Raw genomic sequence first — 17,192 nt, 5'->3', positions numbered from 1 at the left:
ATCTGCAAACATGCTTGCAGTGTCTAAAAAGTGTGCAAACATACAGGCTGTCAGGGTTTTGATTATTTTATTGTTTTCCAAGACATAAAAAACATGAATATCCTTAGCAAGAACACTCTCATATTTATCTCTTCTATGGGAATCACTGATTCAAAAATGATGCTCGAGAGATGCTTGTGCTCTCTGTTAACATCAGCCCTTTTAACACTTTGCAGATCGAGTTATGTTAAGGTCAAAACAAACAAGCATAATGGCTGTAACCACTTTGAAACAATCATCTTAATACCCAGCTTCTATGTACCAACAAACACATTCAGTCATTCCAGCTTCTCTGCTCATGCTGATGTCTGACCGTTGCTTGACATCATAAATGCCAGATGTCAGCACAATCTGTTGACTTCATAGAATAAAGTAGCAAACATATTCAGCTTCTACAGAACACAAATGAAACTCTATGTTGAAGTATGCTGTGTTGACCTTTAATTTAAAAAAATCTAATTTCATGCCAGTGTAAATCAGTGATGTGGAAACCTCCAAACCATGCTTCATACACAGCAGAGATTTATGTGCACATACACACGTATGTGTGTTTGTGTTTAATTAAGATAAGTAGATTAAAGCATCCTTGTTTTAATGTGGCTGGTGAAAGCTCATGACTAATGCTGCTGTGTAATTGCTCCTTAAGGATCAACATTAATAAGCAGTTGATCCATTCATTCCACTAGAGGGGAAGATATCTATGTGATAAACACTGGCTGAGGCTTATCATCTTAGCAAACATCCTTATACTAATGAGAAAATTAAAGCCGCGTCAAGCTCAACACTCTGACTCTTTTGTGTCACTTTTTACGATTTTTTTTTAACTGTGACTGATAGCGCTCAATGGCTCTCTGCTTGCCACTCGGTGAAACTGTGAACCTTGAATTAAAGGATAGGGCTGACAAAAAGACCAATAGCAACAATGAATTCCAACTACAGACAACAAATACACAACGGAAGCATACAGCTCAAATTAATAAGATAAATCAGACTTTGGATACACACACTTGTAGAAAGGATGAATTCAATGTTGGTTTGGCTCAGCAGTCTTTGCAGTGTCTGAGGTACAATGTCGTAGCACAAAAAATGGTTGCAGTCTTTCCCAGTTTAGTTTCACTGTACATTACCTTGTGCGAGGAAGGACAGCGCCAAAGATGAGTGACAACTCCAGTGATGACAAAACCTTCCTCCGTCCTCTTTTCTAAACAGAGTGACAAAACAAAACCAATGACTTCTCAAACGCCCCAGCATTCATTGTCGTTACTGTGAACAGCAGTGAGTCAGGTGTGACAAAGTATTTGGTGCAAAGTGCAGCGTACTGGAGCTGACAGTGAAGCAAATATTGAACATCAGTGTGGGTTGCACTGCAGAGTGTCTGATATAAAGCAGCATCGATCATTTCACCTCCATTTAATTGAATATTGATTGGATCACTATTGTGTGTTTTCAGTCAGTGATTGAGAAAAAACAAAATTAACATGTATGTGCAGTGTTTTAAGATGTCAGAAATAATCACTTTAAAGCTGCACTACATGTAATTCATTTTTTTATATTTGCTATGGAGTGTGTGTAATGTGAAACGAGTCCCTTGTAGTGACAGACTCACAGTTGTGCAGTCCCTCTTTCGCTCTATTGAGCTTTTTTGCCTACTTTTAGCTAATTATTTTGGTTTTCTGGCTTACAAATTCCATTCTCATCAACGTCATTTCCAATAGAAGCACACAGCTGGAAAAAGCTTGGATAAACCCACTGCACACTAACTGCCCAGCACCAAATAAGTCATCAAGTGACCAAAGCTCCAAATGAATGTTGCTCCATGTCTTCAAGCTGTGTAAATGAGTAATTATTGCCACCACATTTGTTTTTAAAGGAGATAATAAGTTAGTTTTAAGCTTACTCCACTGCTAGTCTGATAATTAATTTTGTTTCATTCATAGCAGGGTATAGTTTTAAAAATTACAATACCAGTACCAACCCTTGAAGTGATACCGATACCAATTGAGAACAGTTGTGCTAACTCAAATTCACCACGACTTCACCAACACAAACGGGTTGTAGCTGCTATGGCAGTGGGCCAATCACGTTGCATTAAATCGAAGAATGCTTGCATTGATTGGCTGTGAGCAAGTCCATACAAATAGTCATATTTTCTAGGTCTGGGTGCAAAAAGGATCAATTGCAGGTTAAGTTAACTGTTTTCCAAATCAATAAAAGAAATCTGTTGTTTTAAGAGCTACTTATGTTGTTTTAGTTGACAACAGCTACCACTCATCTTTTCTGCTATTATTCATGGATGTAGCTATGTATCTAGTTTAATCCTGCCTGCTAAACTCTGGTTGATGAACTAATATGAAATAATTATCAATGATTCTGACACCAGGCCTGTTTGAATCACTCAACAAGTCTGAGGTGTGGGCAGCAATTTAGTAGTCTGGGGCCTATACTGCCCCTAGGTGGCAAAAACATAAATGAATGTAGCTTTAAATGAACTGAGATTTCTGCCAGTGGTGCAGCTCTCTACTGGTAATCTCCTCTGTAGTGCTCTAGCAACTCCATCCATATTCTCCAACAGAAAATCTATAGAGCTCCAGGGGTTAGGATTAAATGCATGTAGTGGTAAACAGTGTGGAATCATGAATGCAGTGGAGTATTTAGGCATCTTTTTGGCACCACTCTGATATTTCCTCAAGTTAAAAGTATATGACTGTTTAATAGCTTACCATTGTTGTGTTTGTCTGCCAAACAAATGGGCAGCAGTAAAAGTGGCTTAGAGCAAATGTAATCTTAGACCTTGTTTTGATTTTGTCCTCAGTTACTGCAAAATGACAATATCTCTGTCTGTTTTTAAAATCAGTCGTAACATTCTATGTGTCCTGTGCTGGGTTGATGGATGCCATCAGATTTCATTTCACTCAAAATTGACAGGTGGTTGACACCTGTCGTCCAGTTGAATAAAAGTTAACATGCTAATTCAGTAACTTGAACAACCGCTCATTTTCTTCTGTGTTCTGTTTCTTCTGTTAGTCATCCAGTTTGGAATGGTGACTCTTTTCGTGGCCTCCTTCCCTCTGGCTCCACTCTTCGCTCTTCTGAATAACATCATAGAGATTCGACTGGATGCTAAGAAGTTTGTTATGGAGCTGCGCAGGCCGATTGCATGCAAAGCCAAAGACATTGGTAGGTGTCCACCACCCCAGCCATAATAAAGTGAGAAGCAGTCTCCCCGATATGCTGTGTTTATTCCTTTTCAGCTTCTTCATCCTCATCATGTGTTTTCAGTATGACAAACTACACTACCTCAGACAATATATTAACATCACATACAGCACAGAACAGTGTTAAAGTATGAATACAAGGCACTATCGAAAACACAAAATACAATGTTTGGACCTGCTGTAAACAAAACAATTACAGAACTACAGATACTGCCACTATTGCCATCTACTGGCCAAAACCAATATCACATTAGAGCTGGGGTACAAAGCATTTTGAAAAATGTTAAATAAAATAATACAGTTAAATAGTAGAATGAAAGAATGTAATAATAATTCTGGACATTGCCGTAAACACTCACATGTCTGGGATATCTATGTAATAATGCAATAATTGCAAAGGTAGTGATTCTTGGACATCAAAACATCTGTAAATATAACAGATATTGTGCATTTGCAGATGTAAATGAGTACACTTTTCTTTACTCCTTTCTTTTCCATACTTTTGACATGAATCTGATGTTCCAGACAGCCTACCTGTGACATTCCTACAACTCATCACACTATTAAGTCTGTCCACCTCTGATCCTCAGAGTTTTAGTGCCATCTAGTGGTGGCTGGTCCTTATTGACCCCATACTTTATCAGCATGTTGAAACTGATGATTTATTCATGATGAACGATCTCTCTTTTTGCAGGTATCTGGTACAATCTCTTAAGAGGCCTCAGCAAAGTAGCAGTCATTGTTAATGTAAGTCTTTACAGTCACTCTACAGATGTACTGCAAAATGTGAAATAATAAAGTGCTCCAAAACACAGCTTGGACATGACAGTTTAGTCAGCATCGGCTTATGGAGATCTTTTCCTCTGTAAATCAAGAAAAGAGACAGAGACACAGTTTTTTTTCTGATCATTTAATGAAGACAGTAAATGATAAACAGTTTTCTGTCCCTCAGGCTTTTGTCATCTCCTTCACTTCTGACTTCATCCCACGACTCGTCTACCAGTACATGTACAGTCCTGACGGAACCATGCATGGCTTCATCAATCACACTCTGTCCTACTTCAACGTCAGTGACTTTCAGGAAGGCACAGACCCTCTCCAGCCATTGCACCTGGGCTACAATGTAGACGTATGCAGGTAAGGTGTCAGTTATTAACTAATAAACTTAATTTGTGAAATTGACTGAGATTAATCTTCCAAGGACAATATTTAGGCCATTTAAAACTGACCCCCAAATAAGTTATTTATATCCCTCAAAAAACTATACTGCATTTGCTAACATAATGATCTGCTTATTTATGGGGAATGTAATATGGACGTCATGACAAACATTTTTAAATATGTTGTGAAAATAATCATATTTTCAGATATAAAGACTACAGAGAGCCTCCCTGGTCCAGCACACCATATGAACTGTCCAAGGAGTTCTGGGCCATTCTGGCAGCCCGCTTGGCCTTCGTTATTGTCTTTCAGGTTTGCAACAACACACATATACATTATATTGCTCTATTAGATTATGTTAATTATATAATTATTAAAATACTTTTGTTATTTATATTGTGTGTATACAAACAGATGGATTTATACTCCAAACAAGACATTGTAGCTTAGTGTGGTCTCATGCACCATTTATAATGGGTACAACTATCACTTACCCACATTTTTTTGCTAGTGTAGATTTTCACCATCTGCTCTGTGCCTGTAAAACAGGACAACGAATATTTACCATCATTACTTCATAGATTACAGTTTAGTCTACAGTAAAGTCTGTGTATGGAAGCCCCAAACCAAACCAAAATTAATAATTTGTTAAATCCATAGACTGTATGGTTAAATCGTGACCTGCCAAAGAACTGCAGCTGAAAATGAGCTAGTATCAAATGTACTGCATGTATCAATCGTATTTTCAGTAGTAGTATTATCATCAATTGTATTATTAATTGTTATGAATAATAATTGAAAATATAACGATTATGTTTTATTAATTATGCATCAATTTTATTTGGGTGATTAATAGATTTTAATCTATTAATTTTTGCAACAGGAACAGGCCTCTAATACTGGTAATCATTAAAAGAAAAAAACTCAAAAAACTAGTCAAACTTAATAAATAAAATATATGAAGGACGCAGACAATTTAAGACAATTCATTATTCGGTTTTTACTGTAGGTTAGCAGCAAAGGCATTGGATTTGATAACTAAAAGACAGAAATTACACAATTCACAAGTGATATAAAATACTAAATTCAGTACAGTACTATTATGGCCTTAGTGGGTCTGGTATGATCTGGGCTTAATTTTCGCTAATATCAGAAAACTACAAACAGATATTGTTGCAGAAAAAGCCTTCATTTCAGCCAGTTGAAACTTAGGATTCTTCTCAACATGTATTTTCAATTAAAAACAAAAAAAACACCAAGAGTCAAAAAGTCACTAGGTCAGGCAGAGTTCAGTGCAGTAATAGATTTACTGGGCATAACATAAGTCAATCTGTGTCTTGCATTCTTTTATACTTATCTGAGGTGGAGCTTATTTGTCCTGACCATGATCGATCTCTCACACATGACCTCAACTATGGCTCTTTGAAGTGTTACTAGAGCTCTTATATTTCCATGGCTTCAGTGTGCTGCCAAAACAATTAAACATTTCTTGCAATGATGATGATGATTTTATAATAGTAAAATAATGATTATTCAGTTACCTGGTTCATTCTCATAGTGGATGATTATATAACTTGATTAATACTATAGTGATAATATCTAAAGAGATGGAAACAATTCCCCACAATATCAATGTGTTACTGACTACTATTGACTATTACAGAGTAACTGTGTTAAGTACTGAGCTTTACAGGTATTGGTAGGCATAATTTGTTTTAATTTCAGACAGTGCTAGCCAGCTTAGATAATCACCTACCAGCTTACACTCCATAGTCATTACAGTCATGAAACTGGTATCACTATCTTCAGTTCGATCTCTAGGCAAGAAAGCAAATTAGTGTTGTTGTGTTGTTGGTGTATTAAAGTGCTGTCTGTTCCTTTCTCCTGCTCAGAATGTGGTGATGCTCATGAGCGACTTTGTGGACTGGTTGATCCCAGACATCCCTAAGGACATCAGCCTCCAGATCCACAAGGAGAAGATCCTCATGGTGGAGCTCTTCATGAAGGAGGAGCAGGGCAAGAGGCTCGCAGCGCGGGACAACCACAACCAGGACAACTACACTTCCCCCTCATCCGCCAACCATAGCCCACCACAACCCCGCTCACGACCCGTGTCTCAAGCAAACTGTTGTTAAACTGCGAGCTGCAAACAAACTAACTGCTCACAGCTAGCTGGGACATGTTAAGCTATTTATTAAATAGCAAAGCTTTTACTGCTTTCGCATTCTTTGGGAATATCTGCAAGAATCAGCTGTTAGTTACAACTTACAACTTGGACGTGTCAACCATTAACCAAAAATCCAGCAAATAGTTAGACATTAAACTGCAATAGGATTTGTGATCACAAAACATTATTTATTGGATGTATTTGAAAGGAACAAGCCATTAGCTCCATTTGACTCCACAGGAATTTCCTTGTTGATGAGATCAGCATTCAAGAGGTCTGATAAAACAGTGCAAAATCTCACCTGGAACCTAACGTGAATCACATTCTCAAGGAGCAAGCTCATCTCTCCCATGGGACATGAATGCAGCTTTTGTACAGAAAACAGCTTCCATCAATCCGTCCAAATGTTCCTGCTGAGAAGAACTTCATCTTGATATCTCATCAGTGAGATGCAAGGCAAAAGAAGATCCTCTCCTTTGTCCTGCTCGTGTAAAGCTCCGATAAGCCCCTTTTTTTTTTGCACAATTATATACAAATTCAGAACTTACAAATGTACATTTTTGAATATGCATTATCCTAAGGCACATGTGCTTTGCTTGTTGAGCTCGTTCGCAAGGTTTTGGACCACTGTCTGCAAAAAGCAGCTTGTTAGTCTGTACTATTCTCTTGTAGAAGCACCATATTGCTCATGGCTTTTTATGTGTTGAGCACGAACAAACAGTCTAATAGTGCTCAGTGGCATTATTCCTGGAAGCACAAGTCACATTATTATTCATTCCAATGAACTGGAAGTCTTAATGCTGCAATTGGCAAGCGAAACACAAAGTGATGTCATGATTACATTAGAATATTTCCCCCATCTCACCTTGTTGAGATGGTGTACATACTTACTGTATGTCCTATTTACACTTACTAACTTATTTTGGTATTGGGTATGAAGAGCAATGTTTTCTACACGAGGTCATGAATTGAAAAATAATTCCAAATCTGTTACTTAAATCTACATTACATCATTTTCTTTGGCAATTTGGGGGCAGCAGAAACTGATAATACAGCATATGACACATTATACAGTCATTACATTTTAGCAAATTATTATTTATATATTCAACACGGAGCAAAATTAGCATTTATTGTGAGCCATGTTTGCCTGGCTGATGAAAACAAGTCAAATATTGCTTTTATCTAAGACAGCTAATGAGCAGAGAAAAACATCTGGCTCTTCAGCTGCTCAGTTTTTGACTTGACACAAACTGATTCTAACTTTGTCTGCCGTTGGTATTGTGCAGGTGGCATACAGTCTGTTCAGCTGTTCAGCTTTCATATAGCAGCCTCCTGCCGCTACTGTATATGAAACAAGGCTGATTATGGGTTTTTGCCAGAAACCAAAACAACAAGCTAAAATGCTCAGTAGAGCTGAGAGAAACAACAAAGGGCTGGAGCAGAGTGTCACCTGTTAGAGTTTATCCAGTTTAAATTCCTATTGTTGACACGATTATTTATGGGACTTTGGAATAGAGCTTTAAATAGCCCAGGATGTGACACATTTTTCTGTTTCACTTATAAACATCATAAAAGCCATACAAACCTTTGCATATAAGCTGCTCAGCTTCTTGTCTTGGAGGGTCCTGTTCCACATGCAGCAGCTCATAATGATTTTTGGTAGTTAGCGTACAGAGTCGGCAACTGTAAATGAAATAAAAAATGTCCATTTCAAGTGTAGGTTTAATCATTTTCCGCTGACATATTCAAGGTAGCGTACTGGAAATGGAAATTAATGTAGTCATGTTTAAAGTCATGTGTAGTGGTATGTGTGTATAGCATCCGATAACTGCATCTTGGAACAAATGGGATTGAGGAATCTTGTTTATCCATTTGGGATTGTAATTTAATGGGGTGTCAATATAATATAATGTTCTTTTTTTTGTTACGGTTGGGATTTGCAACTTCTTGATGTTACAGGATAGCACTGCCGGTGTATTGCTCATGAGAACTACAATGACTGTTGTTGAGCTAGGCGGCAGCTTTACTGCCTCACTTTCCCTGCCTTGTGTTCACCCAGCTGCAGCAGGTATTTAAACCATCGACTGATTGTCTTCACTGGCACAGTTTTCATACAAAGGAATACAGTGTATCAGGAAAGGCAGCACAGTTTCAATATTATTATCTTGCCTTATAATTACTTTATAGATCCTTTGGCATTTTCCCCAAAACTACAAATCAAACTATTTAAGCAAAAAGACTGAATAATATTTCCTTATGTATCTATATGTATAAAACTGCAAAAGGTTTGGAGGTGACTGGATAACACTTTGAAGAACTTAGATGTACTGTAGACTGAAATGTGCAGTCTGCACTCAGTATATGTGAAACTCTGCCCCCTGCTGTAGATATGTAGAACTACCCCAAATGTAAGCCCCTTAACCCAGACTGATAGAATGTATTATTCAATGTTTTATTTTCAGTGATATATATTCACTTTTAGGTCAAAATGTTGTGTCTCTGTCGTCATGACAACGCATCTTTAAGTGTATTTAATGTGCTGAAAGGGTTTTATTAGCCCACAGGAGACCACAGATCCATCTACTAGAGTTACAATACTTTCGCGGTGACAGTGGTATTTTCTATTACTCATTTTAATTCATTATAAAATGTACTACAAGCCAGGACCAATTTTGGAGGATACCTGGGGAATCTTTCTCCAATACAGACCACAAAAAGATATTTTATCACGACAGACGTTACTTCTTTTTGGAATATGGCTCGCTCTTTTGAGCAACAACTGCACATTTTATTTTTACCAAATGTTAACACTGTTAATACTGTATATGTAAGTAGGGTTAGTGTTGATATTCAGTGATAGATTACGTGCTGCCAAAGTGCTGCACAGTCTTTTTTTAGCTAGATTTTATTTTTTTTCCTCAGTATCGCCAATAACCTGATGTCACATGTGGAGGCCCTCATGGGATGTTGCCTCTCCTGTTGCCATGTTGTATTTACAGCATTAATAAAACAGTACAAGTTGTGACATGCTTAAATGTCTATAATAATGTATGTCAAAGCACATTTCACAACATGCGTGAGTGTATATGCATGTATAATTGACTTGTCTGTCTATATTTTAACCAACTTGTGAGTCTTTTTTTGTTTAATCTCTAACTGCAAATAAATGAAAGATGAACTTAATGCCTTAAGTGGAGACATTTTTTTTTTTTTTTTTAAACCTCTGTTGTAATCATATTTAGAATGAAATGAAATGGATGTGCATGGACCTGGAAATGGGAATACATTTAAAAGAAAAGACATATTTACTTATATAAGGAACAAATGAATGATCTGTGATTGGTCAAACATGTCAACCTATATGACTGTGGCCAATCACAAATGGCCGCAATGAAATACATTTGCATACATGATGTAATTGAAGTAAAGTCAAACTACTTTGTTTTTTATTGAGGTTGTAGTGGGTTTTGGTGTACTGGAGTGCATTATATTGAAAAGTGGTCCTAGTATTTTGCCCCCCCTCATCTATGTTAATGTAACATCCTGCACAAATGAAAGGAACTTATTTTGTATAATTAGATCTGAAAATGAATATAAATGTACATGTATGAGGTGCAATATACTTTTAAATAATCCTGACATATAAAATAGGCCAATTAATTCAGTTGGATTATGTGACTTGATTTGTAACATATAATGGCTTTAGAAAAGTATCCAGACCCCTTTACTATGTATACACTTTATTGCAAAAATGATACCCGTTTAATGTTAAATCTGCAACACAGTGTAATAAAAGGGAAGGGCTCTGAATACGTTCTGAACCCACTGTACAAGCATCCATAACGTGAAAATAATGTTAAAATACCTTCAGATTGGCTGTCTACAACATTCTGTGTTGTGATCATCAAATGTAATGCTCTCTCATTTTATTTAGTGACACGTAAAGACCCGTTTCCCTGCTAACTGCAGCTTTATTTAATGTGTTACTGCCATACACCTTTGATCCACATTCTATAATTCTTCTAAGATTTATATATATTATGTAATATGTTATCTTTGTAGTATACTATCATCACTAATAAAACTACTATTATACTACTGGTACTTCTAGCTACTAAACCACTGCTCCTACTAGTTGCTTACAGACAGCTCATAGATTCAATTCAGTTGATATTTTTGTGAATTTTTCTTTTTACACATTACACAGAGAATGAAAACATGGAGTTATTCATCCACAGCTACAGAGCAGCAGCAACACATGGCCCTAAACATCCTGCCAGAGAACCTCCTCATCCTTTTGAGTGGCTTCTTCTGACTGTTCCTGAGGCAGGTGGCTGAGGCATCGAAGTCCACGAATCGCTCTCATCAGCTGGACCAGCTTCATCTATGTCAGTCTCAGAGGCTTCATTCATTGAGGACGCAGTGACTGGACTTTTGTCAGCTGACTCAGCTTCATATGGGTCAGTCACAAGAAGTGAAGCTGCGTCATTAGAGGCAGTGGAGGCTGTGGCTTCATCAGCTGCAGCAGCATCAGATTCATCTCTTTGAAGTGCACTTGAAACTTCATCAGCTGCAAATGTGGTGACTGGACAGGTGCAGTAGATGGTTCATCTGTAGACCCAGATATGACAGCTGCAGCATCGCAGCCATCCATTGGAAGTGAAGTTGAAACTTCATCACGTGCAGATGTGACTGGACCTTGGTCACTGAATCAGCGTAATACGGGTCTGTCGGTAAAGGTGCAGTAGATGGTTCATCTGTGTAGGCAGATGTGACTGCTGCTTTATCATCTGCATCAGAGTCTCCATCTCTTGCGGTCAGGATGGCAACTGTGCCCACTGGCTCTTCGTGACTCAGCAGGTGAGGTTGTCTCACTGGAAGAAGCATGACAACAAAGGAATGAGCGAATGGATCCTTCAATCAATTTAACATCCATCTGTTTAGTACAGTTTGTATCTAACTTCACATTTCATACAAACTGTAGAAACTCAACCATGTGATCACTCACTGAGAGCTGGTGTCATCACCTCCTTGGCTCATGTTTATGAAGAGGTGACTCAGAGCTTCTCTTGAGACACATCATCTTCCTCAGCAGGTGAACAAATGCTGTCCTCTCCTTGATCTTCTCTGCCTTGGGGTACAGCTGCATTTGGTAACAAAGTCAGTGGTTGTTCACATTAATCCGATTATTTACTTCCAGATACTGGTGTTAATTCAGAGTGTATTTGTACTTGTACAGTAAAATGAGGACCACTCACCATCACAAGGTCATCCAGGCTGCTAGACCTGGAGCTCCCTCTACGGTTTTGGGGTGGGAAGCCAGTCACAGCTTTGTGCTCATTAGCAGTCTAAATCAACAAAGAATATACAGTATCTGAAGTACTTTTTTTGTTGTTTCTACTAAATCAGGAGAACAATATCCAACCTGCTTTAAGTGCAGCAAGACAAGTTTTCATACATTAAGCCACCACACTGGATTTGTGGAGTCTTGCTTCTGGCTGAAAAAGAGAAGCATGTAGGTTCCGTCTCTCAGAATCTCGTCCTCCGGCTGACCCAGTGTGTCCACCATAGGTTTCATCTGGAGAAACAATATATAAAATCACATCCGCCAACAAGATACACCATATTTCTGTTTGTGTTTGGACGTGGAGTTGCACAAATAAGATGCATTAGTTTACGTACTAGGTAATAGTGGCAAGCTGGTATGGTACAGGGTGGCCAGAACTACACCCACAGACCAAACGTCTGCAGCCTCTGTGATGGGAAGACCTAGAATCACTTCAGGACACCTGAGGGAGGAAGGAGAGAAACACATTTTTGAAGATGTTACAAACAATTCCTGCACAGTTTGACATGGTGTGGTGCTACAACTCAATGAGGAAATACTAACATAATGCAAAGTATGTAAAGAAACACGAGTGTGGTAGTTCAGTCACATAAAATATATCGGTTACAGTCAAACTCACATGAAGAAGATTACACAATTATTATTGAACACTAATGAGACAACATGCACAAGTGACCTCAGCTCATCTCAACAAGCAAACAAACCGAATCAATTTCTGAACAGTAGATGGTGCTAGAGTGTCAGAGTAATATAATGCTGCAAACTACCTTTGTTTCTTGATATAATGACTTGGCCAGTCTGTTGTATGAAACCTTTTTCCTTTCATTTTCATTCATTCTTCAGTTTTTGTCGACCAGTTGCGTTTGTTCAACTTCTTTAGAGTTAAAAAGAAAAATATTATAAAATGACAGTATTTTTGAGAAACTGTGGCCTAAAGAAATGCCAAATACATTTATATGTAACTTATACTAAGCTACTTCTGTTTTGGACTTTCCATCGGATCTGGCAACAGGCAGCAGAAATTAATGTAGCTAATGAAAAGCACCCTGTGCAGAAACAGCCACACACACACACACACACACCCACACACACACACAGGGAGAGAGAGAGAGACACGCGCACACGCGGAAGTGAAAGTAAAACATAACTTTAAAACTAGTTCCTAGTTCATATCGTTCACGGAGTGAGGGGGTCCACAGAAGACCCAGTCTCTGCAGGGAATATGAGCTCGTTTAACTCTGTCTTACTGGAAATTTCCAACCAGCTGACCAAGGAGAAGCTGGACATGATGAAGTATCTGTGTGGCGACATTATCAAGAAAAGGGATCAGGAAAGTATCGATAGCGGCTTCAAACTGTTTCAAATCCTGACGGAGAGACAGAAGCTGGCAGAGGACAACACGGAGTTTCTGTCCAAACTCCTCCTAGATATTAAACGGGAGGATCTGTCGGAGAAATTAAACAACTTTCAGAGTCAGCCAGAGTCTGAACAGCCGGCCAAAGAGAGAGGTACAGTATGAACGCCCACTAGTAGTTCTATTAATACTAGTACACCTACTATTAAGCCCACTGCTGCTGCTCTACAACAAATACTACTACTACTACTACCACCAATGATAATAATAATAATAATGATAATAATAATAATAATGATAATAATTGATAATGGAGATATTTTTGTCACTGTATCGAGTCAAACTGCAACATAACCTCTATAATATACCATGTTACCCTCTAAAATATAACCTACAATAATATGATCATCATAATAATGTGCTGGAATTGCTTTTAGGCATCAGAGGCCAAGACAGCATTACTTTTAGTCTCTCTAGTATATGTCAACCTCCAAAAATACTGGATCCTACAATTCCCATAATGCAACTCAATAGGATCTCTTCATTCCACCCTCAGATCTTCAGTTTAAGTCTGTAATGCAGGTTTTCTGTTAAAAATGTTGTTTGTCTCCTGAGTCCAAGCTGAGATTAGCTGACTATGACATCATATTGGTTTTCACACACTCCTCGTGACAAGTCATTTGTCTTTGATGAATTGGGTGGAATGCCCTTTAAGTTCAGGCACCTGGACAGGGCACTGAGCTAATTCAGTCAAAGAAATCTGCTGTTTAGCTGTGTTTTGTAGTTTGCTCTGACAGATGTGATCAACTTGTGTATGTCTTGGTATCAACCAGTAGTCATTGTAGGCTGGTAGATGTAGTCTTAATACCAGTATGTTCACTATGTTCTGTAAATGTCATAGTTTGATGCGTAACTACAGATATCCAGTCTCTACTGTGTCTGTGATTACAGTGAAAGGCCCATGTTGCAATACCTCTGCTGCTGTGAACTGTACACACTGGGAACGCCCAGTTACACCTCAGCAGTGATAATACCTAACACGGCTGTGTTTTTCCATGTCCTAACAGGGTACAGTATATTGACAGGTGTGTTTATTGTGCAACTGAAACAGCACTGCCTCAGCTGGAAACACATCAAGCAGTAATAACAATTTAATAATAATACATTTTATTTGAAGGCGCCTCTCTGGGCACTCGAGGTCACCGTACAATTAATAAACAAAACATTTTTGTAAATAAGAAACAAAACAGAGTAAAGTAAGGAATTGTTCAGGTTAAGTGGGGTATGCACTAAATAAATGAGTTTTTAGCCTCGATTTGAAGAGAGGGAGATAGTCCAGGTTCCTGATGTCCGGAGGAAGTGAGTTCCAGAGTCGGTCCCATGGTGAGGAGGCGGGCGGTGGGGGACAGAGAGGTGGATGAAGAAGGCAGATCTGAGGGAACGGGAAGTGGTGGCGATGAGGTCAGACAGATAAGGAGGGGAAAGGTTGTTATTGGCCTTGAATGTAAACAGGAGGAGTTTGAGTCTATTGGGAACTTGACCAGAAGCCGGTGGAGCTGCTGCAGAACAGGAGTGATGTGATGGATGGAGGGGGTTCTGGTGATGATCCGAGCTGCAGAGTTCTGAACCAGTTGGAGTTGAAGTTGAAGTTTTCAAGTACATGCTAATACTTTTAATATCATTAGCCAACACAAATGTTATCTTTGAAAGTCATATTGACTTTCTTTGCTGTATTTCTATTCTACTTTTCATCTCCATAGATACCAGTCAGTCAGAAGATATGTTTCCTATGTGTATGAGAGCTGTGGTGGATTCTCTGCTTCACAAGCTCGCTGTAGCACAAATGCACACAGACTGCTCAAACTGTGTCACACAAACTATGCAGCCCCACCATAGATGAACCTGTTGGGGCTAGACACCATGAGTGGAGGGTTATCTGACACTCCTAGATTAACCAGGGGGGTATTTTTTATTTTTTTTATTTCATTTTTAGCTGCTTCCAAATACGTTACACCACTTTTTCACCTGTATGCTACAAGTTTAAGTGAGGTATGTTAAGTCAGTGGAGTGGTGCATTAAAACGTAAGCATTGACTCGGACAGCAGTTTTCTCCCATGCTGCTTCTCTCTCCTTAACGTCTGCAGCGGTTACTTTTTGTAGAAATATATGATCATATTCGCCACAGGCCTGCAGGGGGAGCTCCAGTTACAGTGAGGTGACGTAACTCAAGCTTTTTTTCTCAGTAGTTGCCATGGTGAATCAAGGTATCGGGGCTCCATTGATGTTGGCTTTTTATAGTGGTCGCGCAAGCGCTAAACTCAAGGTTAACATACTCAGAGTTGATTGAACTAATTCAGATCAGCTGTTCTGGAACCGGATACTCAAAGTTTCCCATCTCAGAGTAAGTCAACTCAGAGTTCAGGGTTAGACTCAGAGTTTGTTGAACCTCCTACCTGGAATACCCCCCTGCTCTCCCTTCTTCATGAAACTCTTTACAGTCTGATACAATACAGTTTCTTTGAGCTACGGCACCAACACAGGTGCCGTAGCTCAATGTTGTTGTTGTTGTTGTTGTTGATCCGCCAATCACAGGGCAGTAGAATGATTTCAAGAGGTGTTCTCTTTCATACTGATTAGTGCAGCCTCAAATGATTGAGGTAGTCGGGGAAGCTGAACAGGCCTTATGGGGGTCTTGTGCATTGTGCAGTCAACATAGGCTAATGACATAAGAGGCTTCAGTCTTAAGTGTTTATAACACTAACTCAACTTTAACAGTGAATTAACTGATTATGTAGCATGGATCATCAGTATTGTTGCTATGGTTACCTACAGTTTAATGTTTAGCTGTTGATTTCAACAGACAGCTGTCAGCCAGTCATATTTCAGTATTCTGTGGCAATGGTATTATAATTATACCCAGAAATATTAACACTAAATGAACCTCAAACAGTATTGTATTGACAGTAAATAAGTGAAATGTCGCTTTCTGATCTGCATTGAACAACAAGCTAAATCAGGCTACTTTTTTTCTCTAAACCCTCCATTTTCCTCCTCTTTTTTCAGACGAACTGGACATCGCCACACAGGTGATTGCAGAGCATCTCGGGAGGAATTGGCGTAAGCTGGGCCGCAAACTGGGTTTGACAGACCCAAAGCTGGAGTCTATCTCCAAAAAGTATCCCACAGACCTGGAGGAGACGGCGCTGGAGCTTTTAAAGGTGTGGAGGAAGAGTCGAAAAGCTGAAGCCCGGGAAGAGGATCTGATTAAAGCCCTGAGAGAGTGTCAGCTCAACCTCACTGCTGATAAAGTGGAGGATAAACTTGCAAATCGTTGATATTGATGATTGATAAAAATTTGGGACAGAAATGAAAGCTGTGAGTAAAGAAATCAACTATAGTATAAGGGAAATTATAGGTAGATGTGTTCAATGTTGCCAAAAAAATTATCTTTGTTGAAGGTTAGCCCTCAGCTTTCTGTATATTACAAAATATGCACCAGAAAATGTTCATAAAGAGCTGAACCGAGTTGTCTTCTCAATCCTGTCAGCTAATATTGTTTATGCAACATGTTTTTATCAACAGATGAAAACAGAAAATGAACCAGCTGATACTTTGTGTTATCACAATGATCATACAAATGCAGAATTTATCTATATAGTTTTATAGTTTATCTGAGAGGCTCATCAAACTCTAACAAACACTTTTGACCATTCTAGAAAATGTTTGTTGTACCTTCAAGAAATCATTTTTTGTACTACACTGTATTAAAATACAAATTGTATCTATGTGTGCCATTTTCATTTTTCAATTTTTTGTCATTATGGTTATTAGAAGGATGAGAGAGAAGGTGGAGGTCAAACTGAAAGCTCTTTTTTAGACTTTTCAAACTGTGATAGAAAGGCATGG

General features: G+C 38.6%; 2 protein-coding genes across 2 annotated transcripts in view; both read left to right on the top strand.

The window, feature by feature from the left end:
- ano1a (anoctamin 1, calcium activated chloride channel a) overlaps positions 1–6,550 on the top strand; it is a 57,576-nt gene extending 51,026 nt beyond the window's left edge. Inside the window, exons 22-26 of the mRNA XM_062417839.1 lie at positions 3,064–3,216; positions 3,949–4,001; positions 4,207–4,391; positions 4,622–4,727; positions 6,308–6,550. Of these exons, the coding sequence (XP_062273823.1) occupies positions 3,064–3,216; positions 3,949–4,001; positions 4,207–4,391; positions 4,622–4,727; positions 6,308–6,550 (740 nt within the window). The remainder of the gene's footprint in view (positions 1–3,063; positions 3,217–3,948; positions 4,002–4,206; positions 4,392–4,621; positions 4,728–6,307) is intronic.
- Positions 6,551–13,111: 6,561 nt separating this feature from the next.
- fadd (Fas (tnfrsf6)-associated via death domain) lies at positions 13,112–17,057 on the top strand. Its single transcript, XM_062416978.1, has 2 exons — positions 13,112–13,440; positions 16,350–17,057. The coding sequence occupies exons 1-2, from the start codon at positions 13,155–13,157 to the stop codon at positions 16,619–16,621; spliced, it is 558 nt and encodes a 185-aa protein (XP_062272962.1). The 5' UTR covers positions 13,112–13,154; the 3' UTR covers positions 16,622–17,057.
- The last annotated feature ends 135 nt before the right edge of the window (positions 17,058–17,192 follow it).

Source organism: Scomber scombrus, chromosome 1 (assembly GCF_963691925.1).
Source record: "Scomber scombrus chromosome 1, fScoSco1.1, whole genome shotgun sequence".
NCBI lineage: Eukaryota > Metazoa > Chordata > Actinopteri > Scombriformes > Scombridae > Scomber > Scomber scombrus.
The sequence above is the reverse complement of the archived record's forward strand: the minus strand, read 5'-3'. Positions and strand labels throughout refer to the sequence as shown.

What these genes read in the sequence shown, in the direction of transcription:
- fadd (XM_062416978.1), top strand. Translation starts at nt 13,155, where the DNA reads ATGAGCTCGTTTAACTCTGTCTTACTGGAAATTTCCAACCAGCTGACC. An exon ending in ACAGCCGGCCAAAGAGAGAG is followed by an intron (nt 13,441 to 16,349) that starts GTACAGTATGAA and finishes CTCTTTTTTCAG; the next exon opens with ACGAACTGGACATCGCCACA.